At 39.9% G+C, this 19,993-nt stretch overlaps 1 protein-coding gene across 3 annotated transcripts in view; it reads left to right on the top strand.

The window, feature by feature from the left end:
- Positions 1–3,881: 3,881 nt before the first annotated feature.
- AFF3 (ALF transcription elongation factor 3) overlaps positions 3,882–19,993 on the top strand; it is a 236,633-nt gene continuing 220,521 nt past the window's right edge. For all 3 annotated transcript variants that reach the window (XM_087871491.1, XM_087871492.1, XM_060686638.2), the window contains exon 1: positions 3,882–4,359. In XM_087871491.1, coding sequence (XP_087727617.1) covers positions 4,307–4,359 — 53 coding nt within the window. In that variant the 5' untranslated portion in view covers positions 3,882–4,306. The remainder of the gene's footprint in view (positions 4,360–19,993) is intronic.

The raw sequence follows: 19,993 nt of genomic DNA, 5'->3' as shown, positions 1-19,993 counted from the left end.
TTACTATATTTATATAGTATATTAACTATAGTTTATATAGTTAATATAAACTATATTTATATTTAAATATAAATATAGTTATATTTAATTGCAGGGGGAAAGTGGTAGCAGAAATCCTAAGAAGCACCAATATGCTTTCTATTTATTAGGGTGCATCTAAGCCTATTGTCATCTATCCATTTTGGTTTTCCTTTCTACATTCAATGGTTTGCACTATGCATCAGTGGTTCATAGCATACCACAGTGCAGGCTGTTTGCCAAGCCTCATCTTTCTAGGAAAATGTCACTTAGTTATCCTTCTCCTTTCAATCAAATCTTGATGTGGGCTGACTGTTCATGGCCTCTGGAAGATTCTTTATATTTCTGGAAAGTAGGAGAGAAAGAAGAGGATCAGAATTATTATAAGGCAGAATACACTAGAGACTAATAAATTAAGGATGTGCAGTCTAAAGCACCCTCAAGAATATGACAAGTTAAAGCTAATACAGAATTCATATGTGCATTCATTTTATTTATGACTGATGGATTCCATTGTGATATGGCTCGACAGTTATGGGTACTATCTATTTAAAAATATGCATCAGGAGATGTGCTTGATAAATTATTTTGCATTTATGCTTGTTAACAGCACTAAATAGTAACATACCGGTTCACACTATAATAAATGGAAACACTGCATATCAATATAAGTTTCTTTTTCTTTTATTACAATACATTGAAGATAATGGGTCAGACATTCTTTCACAATTAAAGCACTGCTTTATTCTTATACTACAGTGCCTGTAGTAGCTTATATTACTGAACTACAGATTTTTAAATAAATTTATTCCTGTAAAATCAACATATAAGCAATTTAAATAAGAAGAAAGGTTCATATTTTTTCTTCACCTGGGATTGCATTTATAATAAATTGTTTACTACAGTCTATATTGGTAATGGGCTTAGGCAATGTAGAGGTGTCCCATTTTGGAATTAGATAGCTAGATCATCTTGTAACTCTATCTTGTAAGGTTTTTAATATTCATGTTGTACTTTTTCTTGAAGAAAAAGGATTTTGGATAGTTTAAGGAAACTATCATTTTTAGAATAATTATGGTATTTTCCTAACCTGAGACTACTCACTGATACATGAAGTCAAACTTTAGCACCAAGACAGATGAATTTTTTTTCAAGATCTAGCATCTAATTGGACATCAGGTAGTCAAAGGCAGGCACACATGTATATGCTCAAACACAAATATAAAGTCACTGGACCTTGCTCACCTTCTCATTGCCAACTAGGTGCATTAGATGGTTAACCATCTAGCAGAACAGATAATTGATAGGGTCTTTCCTGCTGATAAAAATAGCCTAACCTCAGCTTCAAAAGTATTTATTTAAGTGAGCAGTGTCATCTTAACTTATGCAATTGAGGGATATGCTGGGATTGGACTCTTTTAAAAAGCTGTTAAGCCTTCCTTGAGCAATCCTGAAAAGACAAGGAAGGCTGGAGGTAACTACTGTAACAAGGATAGGGAATCCCAGAACTGTAGGTCTAGACTTAAGAGAGAGCTAGAGCTAGAGTTAGAGACAGAGCTAGAGATAGAATATGTATGTGTGTATGTTTGTTTGTGTGTGTATGTGTGTATGTGTGTGTGTTCTATCTCTGTTTCTGTTTCTCTCTCTCTCTATATATATACATATCTCCTAGAACTGTGATGGCGAACTTATGGCATGCGTGCCAGAGGTGGCACACAGAGCCCTCTCTGTGGGCATGCACGCTGTCGCCAGCTGCACTTCCAAGTTCCATTACGTGCATGTGCGTCAGCCAGCTGGTCTGGCGCGCATGTGCACGTGGCCAGCTACTCTCTTCTGGGTTCTGTTGTGCGCCGGCCAGCTGGTCTTTGTGCATGTACGTGACGGAATCTGGAAGGTCAGCTGTCGATGGTGCTCATGTGCAGTCGGCCAGCTGTTCTTTTCTGAGTTCCATCACACGCTTGCGCGAAGACCAGCTTGCTGGTGTACATGTGTACGATGGAACCCGGAAGAGCAGCTGGCCGCGCGCGTATGCACACTGGCCAGATGGTCTCTTCTGGGTTTCGGTGCTTTGGTGTGTGTGTGCATGTGCTAGTGTGCGCACACACACATACTCCTGTTTCGGCACTCAATGCTGAAAAGGTTAACCATCACTGTCCTTGAAGACATTTCCAAATTGCTGTCTCAAAATCTATGTGCACATGATGCTTGAGTCACAGGAACAATAGGACCCTCAGAGATCTTCTAATTCAGGGGTGCCAAACTCAATTTCATCGAGGGCTGCATCAGGGTTATGTTTGACTTTGTGGGGGGCCGAGGGGCATGGCCAGCTCGATGTCACTTGTGTGATCAAATGCCACTTTTGCTAATAGTTTGTTTTGCTAGCACTACCAGAAAACAGAAAGCTCTGTTTTCGCTGGCAGAGGCACCACGGAACAGTCCTTTGCTGTTTCCAGGGTGGCCCCATGGGCCAGATCTAAGCACCCTGAGGGCCAGATCTGGCTCACGGGCCTTGAGTTTGAAACCCCTGTTCTAATTCAATCCTTTGCGCAGGCCAGGCCAGGAATTCTCAGATTGTCCCAAAGAAATAGCTGTCCAGTGTTTGTTTGAAAATGTCCAATGATGGAGCACTTATGACTTCAGGAGTCAGGCTGTCCCCGTTTAATAACCCTCATTGTCAGGAAATTCGTCCTTATTTTGAGTTTGATTCTGTTTGTAAAGCTTCCACCCCTTGATTCATGTCCTACCCTCAGATGCAAAAAAACCCCCAAACCAGGGGTGGAATTCAGCTGGTTCTATCCGGTTCAGGCGAACTGGTAGCAGGACTGCGGGAGGTTCCGCCCACCCATGCGGATGTCATATTGCTTTTTTGTGACACTTTTAAGCCTCTGTGCATGTGCAGGCAGCTTTGCGCATGCGGCTTTGTGCATGTGCAGACACTGCCAGATGCAAATGAAGCATGCGTGCGGCACGCACATATTTGAGAACCGGTAGGGAAGGTAAGTGAATTTCACCCCTGCCCAAAACCTGTTCCATGTGACAGACTGTAAGATATTAGAAGACTATTATTTTTCCCTTTCTCTTTTTTTAGTCTAAACATACTCAGTTGTTCACAGGATTTAGCTTCCATTTTTGTTGCTTTTCTCTGGACTCTTTCCAATTCCTCAGCACCACTCTTGTGTTGCCGTGACCAAAACCAGACACAATGTTCCAGATGCTGCAGTCTGATTGGTGCCTGTAGGGTGTGATCTTGAACAAATAACCTGGAGTTCTTCCTTCCTTGAATACTGCTCCAAAGTACCAATTCACACATCTGAGGACTATCTGGATTATTACGGTAATTTGCCTAGTTTATGATTCCCTCCTTCAGTCATGTCCACATTCTCTGTCCAAAACATGCCTTCGGTTATTATTTGCTTCTTTGCAACTTGATGGGGGCCCTTAGGAAAAGTGGATAAGGTAAGATTCCTTAGCTTGCCCTGCCGTTTCCCAAATTAAAGGTCAAATGTTCTATTTGTCCCAGAAGAGGCTTCTGAGGAAATATTTGAGCAGGGCCAGGATAGAGAAGGATGCCTGAGAAAGCAAAGGTCACCTTAATCAATCCCGCTCCTTTCCCTTTCCTTCCTCTTCAACTCAACACAACACAACCCTTTCTCCACAACGAAAACGGCTTTGCCACCGTCGGCGGCTGAGACATGCGTATTTTCAGTGGCATTTAAACAAAAAACAAAAACAAACCAAAAAAAAAAAACAAAAACCAGCACGAGGGCCGAAGTCGAGGCATCGAAACAAAAGGGGGCAGAGGCTGATACTCGCGGCGTCTCAGCTCGGTTTGTTTATTTTCAAGCCACCCCCGAGGAACCGCCGGGAGCTTCTCCTGCAGCAGCCTCAGCGAGCGCGCCAGCCTGAGCGAGTCACACGCTGCATACACGCATCCCCGCGCTGGGCCGAGAGAGAGAGAGAGGAGAGAGAGAGAGAGAGAGCGGGCGGAAAGGGGGGCTCGAGGGAAAGGGAAACGAGAGAGGCGGCGGGCAGCCGAGGGCGAAGAAGCGCGCCGAAGAAGAGCGCCGGCCACGGGGCGAGAGAGGGAAGGCGCGGGGTGGAGGGTAAGAGACACCTCCAGCCGCTGCGTCTTTCTCTAGCCGGGGAAGAGGCGGGCGGCGAGGGAGGGGCCGCGCGAGCTCCGGCTCCCCGCTGTGCGCCCACCCGCGGCGCTGCGAAGAGGCACCGTGGCCGCCGCGCGGCTGCAGCTGAGCGCCGCTGACATCTTCCAGCCTCCCTCGGTTTCACCATGGACAGCTTCGATTTGGCGCTTCTGCAGGAATGGGACCTGGACTCTCTGTGGTAAGGCTGGGGGTTCCGCGTCGAGAGCGCTGCGTTTGTTCCGTTCTTCCACTTCGGGTGCCGGAGTTCTGAAAGAATAGCGGGGCTACTCCAATTCTGTCACGCGCCGCGTTGGGAATGGGTTTTGGTAGCGTTATTCTACCATTCTTGCTAGATACTAAATACTAAATACTAAAGATGCAGGAATGGTACTAAGAAGGGTAAAATGACGGAGCCTTATTGCATGTCGTGTTTTGGTTTGCAGTGCTATTCTTCACGCTGTCCTTCAAAACTCCCTTTCTGGGAAGCTGAGTTGGGCAACTGCACCCCTCCGTCTCTTGTGCTCCCACTCTTTTCATTTGCAATTTTCCTCTTCTGCAGTTCCGCTATTCTCCCGCCTCCCTCTAAACTATTCACCTCTTTCTCCGTCTTCTTTCGGGGCAAGTTCCCCAGGGCTCTGCCCCCCTCCTCCCCCCCCCAGTGCGCGTTTATGTCTTCCCGTTTTCCCTTCTTTCCTTGGAAACACCTTAGTTTTGCTCTGCCCGATCCCCACCCCCACCCCGCCTGTTCCGCCTTCTGCTTCTGGAGTCATTGTCCCCCTTTTTTTGCGGCTTAGACTCTGCTCCCCAGCCTGACCCGCGTCTTCACCTGGATTTCTCCTGGTGACAATAAATATAGAAATTGCTGCATTTCCAAGCGACATCTGGCAGCAGTCAGAAACCATTTCTAGAAATACCATTAACCACTCCAGGTGGAAATCTCTTCCCTCTCGTTGTCATTCAAAGGGCCAGCCTTCACAAGCGAATGCCTCCAGTACAGTAATTGCAACTGATGGCATTTAGCATATGGGCACCCTTAGCTCATTCCCTCTTGCCCTATAATTACAGTAATGCATTGCTGTGAGTTAGCCTTGATCTGTGTGTGTGGGTGTTGTTTATGCATCTCAGGTACTTTTTGCAACTGCTGGGTGCCACTTCAGTCTGTGCCAGCTTTCCTGTTGATTATAGCCTTTATGGCTTAACCTTTTGTGTGTGCTTCTACGAGGAAGTAAGTACATCATATGGTTAAATGAATGATTATTTATGTTCTGAGTTTAAAGAAGCACAATACACATTCGTTTAAAATTCCTATTACATATGTCCTAAGTCACTATTGATTGCCCTATAACAGTCTATTCTCTTTTTGCATGGAAGCTGCTCAGTTATTCTGATACGTAGATATTTCTATGTTTAGCGTAATTGGGATAATGATGGAGTTGTTTTGCTGAAAAATTGTAGTTTTGTCTCAGGTTTAGGAATTGTGGAAATATTTCATTGACAATACATACAGTATGTTCAAATCTATCTGTCTGTCCATCTATCCATCCATCTTTAGGTGATGTGCTTTTTGTCTGAACATTATGCATTCTGTCAAAATTTGCAGGACAGATAAGACTGGCAGTGAATTTTCTAGGGAAAAAAGATATTGTGATTGTGCTATATAAGCTCCGCTACTGAATACTGCAAATTGAGAAATGGCTTACTGAAAAGTTTAAATCTTAAATGTAAATGGGCTACGCTATACATTACAAATGGAGTTGTACATTACAATTACTATGAGTTAGAGGTATTGGATTCTAGAAATATAGCCCCTCATAATGGATACATACATTCTATCCATATTACTCTTGATTTTAATGAATAGATATAATCAATAATTTACTACCATGCTATAAATGTCTTTATAACTTTACTGGTAGACTGTGACTGAGATTATGTTACTAGGGTCAATGCTTGTTTTGGAACTAAACTATTGTATTGCTTTCTTTTTAATGTATTTAGGCCAATTCAGTCTTGAATATTCCATAAAAAAATGAAATGATTAATATAATAGGACCAAAAAACCCTTAATTTCCTTTACTATGGAAATTAGCTATTTCTTTGGCATAGTATTTAAAGAAATCTGGCAAAAATGTTGGGAGACTAGATGCATTTGGTACATTTAATTTTCAATATTTTTTCCTAAGCTTAAATATCATGATTAATTTCAGTGTTACCTATTTACACTAATGTTAAAAAGTTAAATAAATACTGTGAATTTGTCTAGAGAGTAACTTTAAGAGAACCGTACAAAAAAATATCTATTATTTATGTTTGGAGATAAGATTTATATGGTTGCAGATATTGTCACTGATTCATTGTGCTCAGCAGTAAGCGGTGTGTTATATCCTGAGAATGGCATAATTAGTTTGAGATGGGATTTGCATGGCAAGTATTAAGATTCTGTGTTTTACTGATTAGCTTTGGGTGTTTTTTTTTTACTGCCAAGCATTTCATTGCAAAAAGAGGCTGTTTTGGTCAGTCATTTTAAGATTAATTGAGAGAATAGTTATATTTTACAAACATAGGAGAAAGTGGACACTTTGAAGCATGAATATTGATAACATCATATCTTCACCACAGGATGACCTGTATGGAACAGAAGACTGCAAGCTTCTTGCGATTGGAGGCCTTATGCCACATTGTGCATCGTTTTTCTCTCTCCATCCTTTCCTTTTTTAGTGAACAATTGGGTTATTGAAATTTACACAATTTCTGTCACCTACACCCCTCCAATAAACTTGACCATGATGTTTTAGATATAATAATACTGTTTTCTTCTTTCTAAAAATTATTTGTTATTGCAAATAAGAAAAATGCACATTTAGATCAATATTATTGCATGAAAAGGAACTACATTCTTGGGTAGCAACAGTAAATCATTGCATTTTGGACTGTATTTACAATGATTTGATTGTTCATTTAGTAGTGTGAGCCAGAGTACTTGATGACTTCTTTACTTAAAAATGTAAGATTTGATAGCAATTTATACAATTTTTATGATTAAATAAAAATGGTTAACCTAACGATGTTCTTATGTGATGAGGAAATGAATGGCAACATGAGAAATCTCATTGTTGCATATCAGAAAGACGTAACATATTTTTATAATAAAGATTGTATCACTATTATTGATGCATAATACAGACATGTACACATTTTGTAAGGATGTTGTTAGTGCAAATAATTCCTCTTACTGATGTCCTGTTTCTTCAATAATATTCCAGCTGCAGGATATTGCTCGTAAATACATTTGTGCTGAAATTGCTGTGTTTTTTTGGAATTCACATAATGCGTATAATGTAGTACATGTATAACCTGTTGTTTAGGTTGCTTATACTTTGAGATAATGTAAATAATAGTTCATCAATGACCAGTAGTATAATTAATCCCAAGAAACACTTAGAGCAATATAATGCACTTTGTGTATTTTCTGTATCCATTAAAAAAAGTGTATAATGTGCAGTTAGTTTGCAATCAATTCACTACATTTTTCATTGACATAGCAATAATATGTTGGTGGGGAAGCAGCTTTTTATTTGGCTGCACTCTAAATGCACTTTACTGCATCTACAATCGTGTTTATGCAAGACAAAACAAGCTGAGAATCTTGCAAAATTACTGTAAATCAGATTGTAGACATTTAATGAAAATATTTCTGTTTGAAGACTATCTTAGGGCCCTTTTAAAAAGGCAAGGTAATTCACAAATGCATATGTATTATGCACACATAATGTATTTTGTGTGTGTATATGTGTGCCATTTGGATATTTATTTTTTCAGTATTCTTTTATGGCTGCTTATAAAACTTTGGAATGAAGACTGTTACCATTTAAATCTGCAAGTACTTTATGCTTTATTCATAGCCAATTAAAGGAAAAGATAAGACATAATAAGACTTTCTGAGAAGATGAAGAACATAAATGAGATTTGAATCTTTTGTCCCACTGGTTAAAAATTGTGGGAATGAGTTCAGATTAGACTGAAGGAATTCCACTGTGAAATCTGGAAAGTTGCTGCTAATCAGTGTGTCCAGTACTGAGCTAGACAATTCAGGCATCTGACTAGGAGTAAGGCAGCTTCTCAGATTGCCATAATATTTGAAGAATCAAGAAAGCAAAGTGCATGAAAGGGGGAAATGCTGGTTGTTATCATTTCAGACTCTAAGCATGTGTTAGAATATTCTTCCATTATGTATCTTCCCAGAAGCCCTCTGTAAGAAAAACAGGGAGGGATGCTAAAAATAACAATCCCATATTAAAGCTAACTAGTAAAGTTCAGTGTGATTTATTTATTTATTAAATTTATATTATACAATGAGATGTATGACAAGGTGATACAAAATCACCTATCTTTTTCTCAGCCTGCCTTGAATAAGTATTTTGCAAACTAGATTGGGCAAAAATGGAATTAAAACCAATGGTGCCTATTTAAACCACTTAAGATTTGCAGATGATGTTGTTTTCTTCACAAGACGCAGAAGAACTACAAAGACACATACAAGAGCTACACAAAGCAGGAGAACCATTTGGCTTAAAATAAACCTGAAAAAGAACCAGGTTATGTTTAATAAATTCACCAAAAAAAGAAAAAAATATAACTGGAGAAGAACTAGACATAGAAGACCATTACATATACTTTGGCCAACGGATTTCAATGGAAGGTGATACAAAAAAAGAAATTGAATGGTGTGTTAAATGTGGTTGGCAGGCATTTGGCAAGTTAAACGTAATTTTCAAGAACAATCTCCCTCTATGCCTGAAGAAAAAAGTTTACGATCAGTGTGTGCTACCTGTTCTAACATATGCCAGTGAAACATGGACACTTACAATTGATACAAAAGCTACGAGTGGTTCAAAGAGCCATGGAAAGATACATACTTGGCATTACAAGACAAGATTGAAAGACCTTCATGTGGATTAAAGAACAAATGAAAATATACGATGCCATCAAAAGAGTAAAAGAATTGAAATGGAAATGGGCTGGTCACATAGCAAGAAGAACTGATGGCAGGTGGACTTAGGCAGTCATAGAATGGATTCGACTTGACAAAAAGTATCCACAAAAGAAACCTAAAACAAAATGGAGCGACGACATCAGCAAGTATTGCGAGCCCAAAGGAAAGCTCAAGACCATGTTGGTTGGAAACATGCGGAAGAGGCCTTCGTTCTGCAGTGAATAGACAATGGCTAGAATGATGATGAAATTTATATACCTCCCAAGTTCCAATGTTTGTTGGTGGCTCACATTAAAAAGAAGAAAAAATACAGTAATAGATTAGAATAAGATAATACTTTTATTAATATAGCTTTTTTTTTAATGTGAGAAATTTCTGCAAATGCTTATGACAGTGCAATGATCTTCCACTTTAGAATAAATAATATTTATCTTTAACAATACAAATAGTTAAAGGAGATTTATTTAGGTAATTTGTTTGTTTACTTGTTCACCGATTATGGACAATTCCAGGAAGTGAACTACATATACTGTATATGAGAGCATATTGGTTACCTCTTTTTGTTAGTCTTGAAGAACTAAATTCATTATCTTCCATTCTCTGTTCTTTGTGTAGCTTAAGTATAAAAAGACAAAATATGGGATGAGTGGAAGACTCAGATCTCTTTTTAATTTGGGTTTTCTTTTTAATTTTCTGAGTTGCTCTGAAAGATAATAAGAAAACCAGGATTAAAATGTTATAAAAATAAATAGGTTAGATTTTCTTAGATTTTGAGGTCATGGTCCTGAAAAATAATTCAAATACCTCGGTGATTCTGGTGAGGCTACTGTATTCATAACAATATTTGGTATCAACCCACAATTTTTTCCTTTATTGCTCCTCATTACATATAGTCTAAACCAGAGTTTCTCACCTTTGGCAACTTTAAAATGGGTGGATTTCAACTTCTATGGCTGATTGGGGTTGCCAGGTTTGAGAAATGTTGGTCTAGAAGAACATACAGGATGTAGGTTTTAAAACCAGTGTTTATTTTATCTTGAAGTATGAAAAACATCATGTAAACCTTTCATAATAAATGGTGGTATTTTTATATAAATTAAAAAAGATGACAAACATGGAATAAATTAAAAGATGCAGTAAAGGAGGCTCTGAGAATTTTATTCCACTAATCCTTGCTGACTATAAAGGCCGGTGCTTTTCTCAGTTTCAGATGCAATATTTTTATAAAAAATATCCTGTCTGTACTTTCAGTGTGCATGCATGCATACACACAAACACACACACACACACACAAGATAATTCTATCATTCCTAGCCTCTCCTTCACAATGAGTTCTTGAGTTCAGGAATGTTATGTTGCAAAAACAGAAACCTTTAGCAGGATTAAACGTAAAGGTAAAGGTTCCCCTCGCACATATGTGCTAGTTATTCTCAACTGTAGGGAGCAGTGCTCATCTCTGTTTCAAAGCCGAAGAGCCAGTGCTGTCCGAAGACGTCTCCGTCGTCTTGTGGCTGGCATGACTCAACGCCAAAGGCGCACAGAATGCTTTACCTTCCCACCAAAGGTGGTCCCTATTTTTCTACTTGCATTTTTTACATGCTTTCGAACTGCTAGGCTGGCAGAAGCTGGGACAAGTAACGGGAGCTCACCCCATTACATGGCACTAGGGATTCGAACTGCTGAACTGCTAACCTTTCTGATCAACAAGTTCAGTGTCTTAGCCACATAAATACCAAATTACATAATGATACACCAGATTGATTTAATTATTATTATAAGTATATATTTTATTATAATATTATGAAACAGTCAAAAATGTAAATTTATTAGCTGATAATAAGCTAATAAGCTAAGGCTACTGTTGTCTTATGACCTTTAGATTTCTCTTCAGAAATAGAGCATGGTGCAAATAAGGACATTCATGGTTTGGTTTTGTGAAGGTTTCTAATTTGTTGGACAGCTCTTAATTTAGCATTGGCAGACAGAGACTACTGCTGTCAGAATGTATTTTATTGACACTTTGTTAGCTATGCTGTATGTTGACCTTTGACAAAAAGCCACAGCTGCTATATATCTTGCAGACCCTGAAAAAGAAAGGGAAAAAGGTATGTTTCTGTTTCTCGTACTCGCAAGAGAAACAAAGCAAATTAAATAATATGAATTCTAAAACCATTTTAGAACAGAGAAGAAACTGAGATTGCAGTCCTAGAATAAGATAGTGCTCTTTGTAGGCCTGCATATACATTTGACTTCAGTTATAATATTGATGCATCCCAATATTCTTAATTTTCCCAGCAGGGGATTAACCAGAACTTCAAAACAATTATTATATTTGATACATATTTTAACATACAATGGTTTTCCTTGACACAAAGCAACTTTTACAATATGCTTAATTTGCAGTGAAAAGTGAGCATGGAATAGGGCTGTGCAAAACCATTAAAATGTGTATTTGAATACACAGGATCATCTACAAAGCAGGTTTTTATTGTTAAAATAGTGCAGCTTTGTGGGGGTGGCTGGCTTGGCTGATTCAGAAGCTGCTTCCAGCTGTCTCCATGTATATGCACGCATAGCTACTTCACCTTGCTGAGAAAGTATTGAACAAAATATCCAAGTCAGAATAATACTAGATTTGGATTCAAAAAGGATGGCTTCAAGAAAAGAAGGGAAATCATATTGAAATGCATACTCATGCATGGTCTTGCATTACAGTATATATATCCAGAAATTAGGGAATGCAAAAAAGGAGATACAGTTCAGACTTTTTTTTTTAAAAAAAATAAAACATCCCCAGATCCATGCATACTTTCTATATTGAGAGGAAGACATATTTTACATTTTTAATACAAAAGCATGTTTTTAAATAAATTTGTTCTTAATGAACTGATGATATTTTCTAGCACTATTGTATGTGGACATCAGCATTAAGTGTGGGATGATGTATCCCAAAGCCCAAAGCACATAGAGACTATCCCTAAGGATGGGCTCCTGCATGACTCCAAAAGCTCGGAAGACAAAACCTCTGGTCTGATTGGATCCTGATGTGTCTTTTCCCTTGACATCTTGCTGGGCCTGGAGGATGTAAGCAAATGAATAAGGGAAAAGAAAATGTCAGAGAGGGAAATAGAATATTGGCTTAAAAACATAGAAATGTGTTCTGTGGTAGAAGTTTCTGTTCTGAATAAAGAAAGAAAAGGTCAGGAAAAGAAATATAATAGTTGTTTTATTAATATATAAAAATGTCATATTTTTAAAATCACATTACTCAATTAATAATTTGTTCTTTCATGTCATGTTTAAAATTCAAGATAAAAAAGGTAAAGGTTCCCTTCGCACATAGGTGCTAGTCGTTCCCGACTCTAGGGGGCAGTGCTCATCTTCATTTCAAAGCCGAAGAGCCAGCGCTGTCCAAAGATGTTTCCGTGGTCATGTGGCCAGCATGACTAAATGCCAAAGGTGCAAGGAACGCTGTTACCTTCCCACCAAAGGTGGTCCCTATTTTTCTACTTGCATTTTTATGTGCTTTCGAACTGCTAGGTTGGCAGAAGCTGGGACAAGTAATGGGAGCTCATCACTAATTTATATAGTGATGCTCTAATTATATGTAGAGCAGTGTTGTATCATAATAATTTTAAAACATGTTTCGTAGTAAAAAAATGTGTGAAATGTGATCATTAATGCCATCAAAAGAAACCAGTCTTTTCCCACATATTTTGTTTAAAATTTAGTTGAAACTGCAATTATTGCTTAATTAATATGTTTATTTGAATCTGTTACTGTTTTCTGTAATATATGGCAGGGGTGGCCAACCCCCGGGCCATGGACCGGTGCTGGTCTGTGGCCTGTTAGGAACTGGGCTGCACAGCTGGAGGTGAGTGGTGGGTGAATAAGCGAAGCTTCATCTGCATTTGCAGCCACTCCGCAGCACTAATATTCCTGCCTCAGCTCCACCTCAGATCACCAGGCTTTAGATTCTCGTAGAAATGCTGTAAACTGCACATGCAAGGGATCTAGATTGTGCAGTCTCACTTCCCCTCCCAGTCTATGGAAAAATTGTCTTCCACGAAATTGGTCCCTGGTGCCAAAAAGGTTGGGAACCTGGAAAGATCCTGAAATAGTGGTCCTTCAACAGTAATAGAGGAAATGGAGTCTGGTGGATTAAACAGAACAACTTGTTTATGAAGCCACAACAATGTTATTTCCTTTAGGAAATTACTTTTCTCCTACAATTTGGAAAAGGACAAACAGAAAGTTAAGATAAATATTGTTTAGGAAATTAACTTCTTCGCTTCTTTGTATACATGGAAAAGAGAGACAGTTCGGTGTAGTGGGTAAAAGATCAACTAGAAATGGGAAAACCATGAGTTCTAGTTTCACATTAGGCAAAAGACAGACATGAGGACCTTGGACCAGTCACTTTCTCTCAGACTTGGGAAAGAGGCAATGGTAAGCCACTTATGAAAAGTTTTGCCAAGAAAACTGCAGAGTCCTCTCCAGGCAATCTCTGAGAATCTGATATGAGTGAAAAGAAGGTAAAAAAAAAATAGAAGCAAAGTTAAAAATTAGTCATTATATTACTTATATCAAGAAAACAGGCTATAAAAATATGTCTTAATATTTTTAATTTCTTTAACAAGATTGCTAATTTTGAAATATGGAAATGGGAGAGATAACACTTCCTCAATTAGCTCTATATATGTGTCTGTCTTCTTTGTTTGATAATACAAAATTATTTTGTCACATAAACCTGGCAGCATAAATTCAGGAGGCACATTTAATTTAATAGATATAGCTTGACTGAATGTCAAATCAATTAAATACATATCTAAGAACACATATATGCTCAATTATAGAGAATGCTTCCAAGTATATTTTATACAATGCTTCAGCACAATATTAGTATTTTTTCAGATTTCAGTTACATTGAAACCAAATTCTTAGGCTACATGCAAGGCTTACTGTTAGGTTTACTACCGTGTTTTCCCGAAAATAAGACAGGGTCTTATTTTCTTTTGACCTCCCCAAATAAGGGCTTGGCCTTATTATCAGAGGTCTTATTATTTTGGGGGTGCAGGAGGTGGTGAGCGTGGGACTGGATGTCCTGTCGCTGCTGTTACCTCCCCTCCCTGTTCTTCATACTGGCCAAGTGGCCCAACATGTCCCACCCCACCCCAATGGCAACAGCTGCTTCCCTTCCCTGCTGTCTCTTTATTGAGAGGGGTGGCAGATGGGGCGGGGGAGAAGCGAGACGTGTGGAGCGAGACAAGGCTCCCCTTGCCGGGCATGGCAGGGCTCCTGCCCCTTGCTTAGCCACCCGCCCCCTTTAGGGATGCAATTTGGAGGTGGCAGGTAGGGTCTCGCTTCTCCCCCGCCCCACCTGCCACCCCTGTCGATAAAGAGACGGTGGGAAAGGGAAGCAGCTGTTGCCATTGGGGTGGGGTGGGATGTGTTGGGCTGCTTGGCCAGTGCAAAGAACACGGGAGACCATATCCCCTTCTTCCCCCCTCCAGTCTCGCTTCCTCAAGTCATTTTGGTTGCACAGCAAGCAACTAGAGGAAATGGCGGGACTGGCTGTGCATGCGTGTAAGTAGTTGATGGGGCTTATTTTGTGGCGGTGGCTTATATTATCGCATGCGCTGAAAAGCCTGATTGGGCTTATTATCTGGACATGTCTTATTTTCGGGGAAACATGGTACAACCCATTGCAGATGACATGAAACTTCTACTAAAAGAGCCCATAAAACATACAAAGTTATACTAGGAGTTTTTAATGACACTAAAATGCATAACAACAAGAAACTTCACATATGGGTAATTTGAAATAATACAATAGCATGACAGATCAGTACTCACACAAGTTAACTGAACATTTGAATTGTTGAACAATTCGCCATAAAATTAAAAGAGATTCCTGCTCTGCTCTGCCTCAGGCATTTAGACAAATAGCTTAGTGTTCTTATTTTAGCCTGAAGAAACACTGGGTTATAGAAGAAAGAAATAAGTTCTGAAGTAGATTATGTCAAATGATAGAAGCTTGCACATACAACCAACCATACAAGAGAACTGCAAGAAAGCATGACAAGCTTTCCAGATTTCATAAAACTTGAATGGGATTCTATTTTATCTATGAAATCTCTGCATTCTGCTTATTTTTTTCTCCTATTCTTCAACCAGAAAGGATGTGAGGCAGTGGTGGGATTCAAATAATTTAACAACCGGTTCTCTGCCCTAATGACTGCTGGGTGAGCGTGGCTGGGTTGGCATGGCCAACTCAATGTCACTCATATTGAGGGCATCTTGCCTGGCTTCTCCTCACCTGTCCCCTCCTAGCCAGTCCTTGTCTCTTCTTATATGTTATGGTGAGAGAGGAAGCTTTTCTCCTTGATACTAGCCAATAAGATGACATTTTGCTAACAGAAGTCCTGACATACATTTCCAAGTATAGTTTATCGCCATTCTCACCAAAAATGCAATTTAATGGAGAGTAAAGTAAGATTTTACACTTAGACAAGAAAAAAACCCGAAATGCACAGGTATAGAATAGGTGGTGCCTGGCTCAACTGAAAGTAACTGTGAGACGGATCTGTGAGATGGAAGCTTATCAAACAGATCCAACCTAGAAATAAGAAGAAATTTCCTGACAATGAGAACAATTAATCAGAGGAATGGGATGCCTTCAGAAGTTGTGGGTATACCATCACCAGAGGTTTTTAAGAAGAAATTTGTCCATAATAGTATAGAGTCTCATGCTTGAGCAGAGGTTAGACTAGAAAACTCCAAAGTCCCTTCCAACTCTGCTATTCTTTATAAATCTCTCCATTCAGTCTTACCAAGAGAAATGATGTTCTACAGTGACATTCATAATGATTTTTGCAAAATGCACTAAAGCTTGAAGAATACATCTCTGTTTATACTAATAAAGATTATTCTTTTTGAACATTAAAGCATATAGTCAAGCAAATATTTCCAATCCATTGAATGAAAACACATTTGAAAGGCATTTTCAAAGCAGTCAGTTAGTAGATGTCTTGCCATTCTTTCTCTTCTCTTTTAATTAATTTTTTCTGCTTTTTTTCCCCTTGGGCCTTATTGCAATATTCTAAAACTTTCACAGATCCTTCACAAAGAACCATTTCTAATTTAACTGGAATACATTGTTTTCATTCTCAGTTTTTCTGGTTACAGAACTTTCCTTCTCCTTCACTCATCATTTCTCCCTTTAATGATGTTTGTGCATACTTGCAAGAAAGGAAGTATTTAATTTTGGAGCCACCCAGGCGAGGGCAGCTGACCGTATCCAGGCCCAGCTTCATCTTGAGTTGCGATCCCAGCACTGGTCTGGAAGCCACCAACCCCTCGGAAGCCAGCCGCCCTTCCCTCACCTGCCCACTGGCCCACGCGCTTCAGCTGAGCATAGGACGCTGCTGTGAGAATGGTGCAAGCCTCATGGGCTGGAAGGTAAAGCTGATGGTGGGGAAGGAAGATCCGCTCCAGGCTTGCTGTGCTCAACCGATGGGCCCCTCAGTGGGGGGACACACAGTGTCCCCCCACTGAGGCCTTGCTCTGTGCTGCCACCTCCTCGACTTCCGCCTTGCCTCAGGTCCCACATCCAGCCCACGAGAAGGGGACATGCCACTTCCAGGCCAGTCTGGCCAGTGGATGGGTGAGCGGGCGACCTGGGGGAGGCATTTTCTCTCAGGCCTCCCACTCGGAAGGCCCCGCGGAAGCCAAAGCTGGGCCCAAAATGCAGCCAAGCTTTTCCGTGTCCCATCCCCACTGAGGTGGTCCTTTGGCTGAGCACAGCAAGCCCAGAGCGGATCTTCCTTCCCCACAGTCAGACTTACCTTTCAGCCCATGGGGCTCGCACCGTTCTCACAGCGGTGGCCCGCACTTGGCCAAAGCGCTTGGGTCGGTGGGTGGGAGAGGGAGGGGTGGCTGGCAGAGGGGCGATGCGGGAGTCATAACGTTGTGCACCCTGCTCACCCCCACCTGCTGGCAGGCAAAGCCCAGCAGCTGCAGAGAATCTGGACGGGGGGCAAGATGCGGGCTGGCGGGGAGCCAAGTGATGATGGCTCAGCCCTGGCTCACTTTCTCCTCTGCCACCAGCCGTGGGAGGAAGGTAAGGTCGTGGGATGAAGAAAGAGGCAGTTGTGGGGGAAGAAGTGGGGGAATGAGTAAAGGCTGTCTGAAGGAGGGGAAACAGGGTGGAGGTAAGTAAGCCGATTTGGCAAAGGGTGAGACCATGGTGCAAACGGGGCAGTGGGTGGGGGATATGTCCCTTTAGAAAGTCAGAAACTGGTGCATCCCTTGAGATGAAGGGCAAGCAGGTGGCATGTGGGCGGAGGCCCCAGGAAAGGACAGAGCAAGGGACTAGTGTGTGAAGTTTCCGAAAGATGCCCTAATTAATTTACGTTCCCCTATGACCCTGTCTCTCCCCTCCCTGGCCATGTCATAAATCACATTCTCCAATTACCCACTTTGGCTAGTTGTGAAATCCAACACCCTTTTTTTGATTGCGGAAGAAAGCATGTATGGAATGTAGTCTCCGTTAGGGAAATCAATTAGCTCTATCAGTTCTCCCTCCCTCCTGCTCATGGCAACTTGAAAACTTTGCAAGTTGACATAGTGCCTCCCCCAACCTGAGATGAAGGGTGAGTAGGCAGCATATGGGCAGAAGGATGGCGAGAGCCAAGCCCGAAAGGCGGCCAAGTCTCAATGTGTCCACCCCGAGGTGGCCCTTTGGCCAACTGCGTTACTTTTGCAGGCAACCATGGTGAGCAGAGCGGGCGAGGCGTGGAGATCATCTGGGCCATGTGGTCTGGGCGAGCGAGTGAAGGAGCCAGAGAGTAGCTGGGCATGGGCATGTCTCTAGCCACCAGCCAAGGTGGGCGAGGTGGGCAGGGCCAGCCAGTGATGTGATTAGCTGGTTCTCTGAACAGCGCAAAATCTTAACAACTGGTTTGTCTGAACCGGTCTGAACTGGCTGAAGCCCACCTCTGATGTGAGGTGAAATCATAGCTTGTAAAACAAATCTTCCCATAATTTTAGTCTTCCCATCCTAAAGAACATATGATCTTATGGAGTACATTTATGATTTCTGTATGTATGGGTAAAATAAGACTTCAAAATTCTAGTAGTAATTAATTCTGTTAAGTTCAACCTTAACCTCCAAAGTTCTGTAAATCTTACTATTTAAATAGCAATTCAGAATCAAAATGAAATAAATCTACTCTTTTCTTATCTGAGGCCTGCTATAATTTATTTGTATTATTGCAGATTGTATTCCAGCCATTTGGGAATAATGGTCCCATGTCCACAGTCAATATGTATAATCAACATGTTCTTCTTTGTCTTATAAATAAAATGCATAGATCCAATATGGAAATACCATTCCTGCAGCTGTCTTATAGACAGAACAAATAGATCCAACATACTAGAAAATGCAAATGTTTTGGATGAATTGCTTTTCTCTTAGAATGATAAGTCTGTTGATTTGTTACCTTGTTCTGGTGTGTAGGGACTCCCAGTGAATTTGTTCAATGACAAATTGTCACCTCAGGGCAACATAAGAAAGGGAAAATACTTCTTTATTCCTGTATTCTCTTCCATGCTTTTCACAGAAGTCACTCTTTACAGCATTTATTTAAAACATAACAAGTGAGGCAAGTTGGTGACTTCAGCCACAATAGTGAGATTTTCTCAAATAGACCTCTCAGTTATGCCATATGATTGTTCATCCAACTTCTTTTACTGATTATACTTTGACAAAAGAAATAGTGTATGTGTGTACTTTTACAGGACCAAAATGATATATTATCATATATTTATATAATGTAAAGCATCAATTCTCTTTTATATTTACAGCTAGCAGGCCAGTGTTAATAATTTGTGTTTCTCTTGATGCATTGCAGAAGAAGTCACCATTTGATATTTTGGCATAGCCACTTCTGGGCCTTCCTAGTATCTTCTGGGAATGTGTGTTCACATCAAGAAAACACTTCTGTTGGAATAGCTGTTGAATGACTTGTAAAGGTCTACTAGATACTTATTCTACAAAATCTCCATATATAGCAACTAAGAAAGGCATAGCTTACTCACAGTATTCACACATCACATTGAGATAATAGTTCTTCAGAAGTTAGTCTTAGTATGATTAAGCAGATTGTTGTGGCATTGTTCAAGCAGGAGGAGAAGCTCAATAAACTGAAAAATTGCTTTTGTAATTTAATTAGCTGATGTCTAAGCTGAGATCTTGAGATTCTTCCTGTCTTAATAAACCAAAGTTCACAAAATAACATTGTTGTTATAATAAAGCCTTTATATTACCTACAGTGCACCTACTTTGGACTACTATGTATTAAGTTGTAAAAAATTGATCCAATTGAAGATTGTTGGATGTTTAGTTTTTTAATTTTAAATAAGTGGAAGGAATACAAATGTAGTATGTAAAATTATAGATTGTATTGTGAGAATTCAGACAAATTGTTCAATAAGAATTATTAGTATTATGATATAAAGTTGCAGTGTTTAACATTTGAAATACTTCATTATATAGAGGTCTAGACTACTATTGATCAGCTCTAAATTATGGTGCATAGTCTTAAAGATTAACTATATTTGTAATGTATTAAAGAGATGAGTTATCATTTTAAGAAATTCCTGATTTTTCAGCAGAATTAAAGCTATGTAGCTTAATAAAGACTATATTTAAGCCAGGTTTATATTGTTTAACTTTGGTATAATTGTAGTGATACTGGACATCAGTAAATTTTAGTAGTTAAATTTAAATTGTAATTCAGTAGTTAAATTTAATATATTTTCTTTCATTTGTTGAATT

Source organism: Pantherophis guttatus, chromosome 5 (assembly GCF_059756535.1).
Source record: "Pantherophis guttatus breed Tessera chromosome 5, ASM5975653v1, whole genome shotgun sequence".
In the NCBI taxonomy this organism is placed as follows: Eukaryota; Metazoa; Chordata; class Lepidosauria; order Squamata; family Colubridae; genus Pantherophis; species Pantherophis guttatus.
This window is presented reverse-complemented; position numbering and strand designations above follow the sequence as displayed.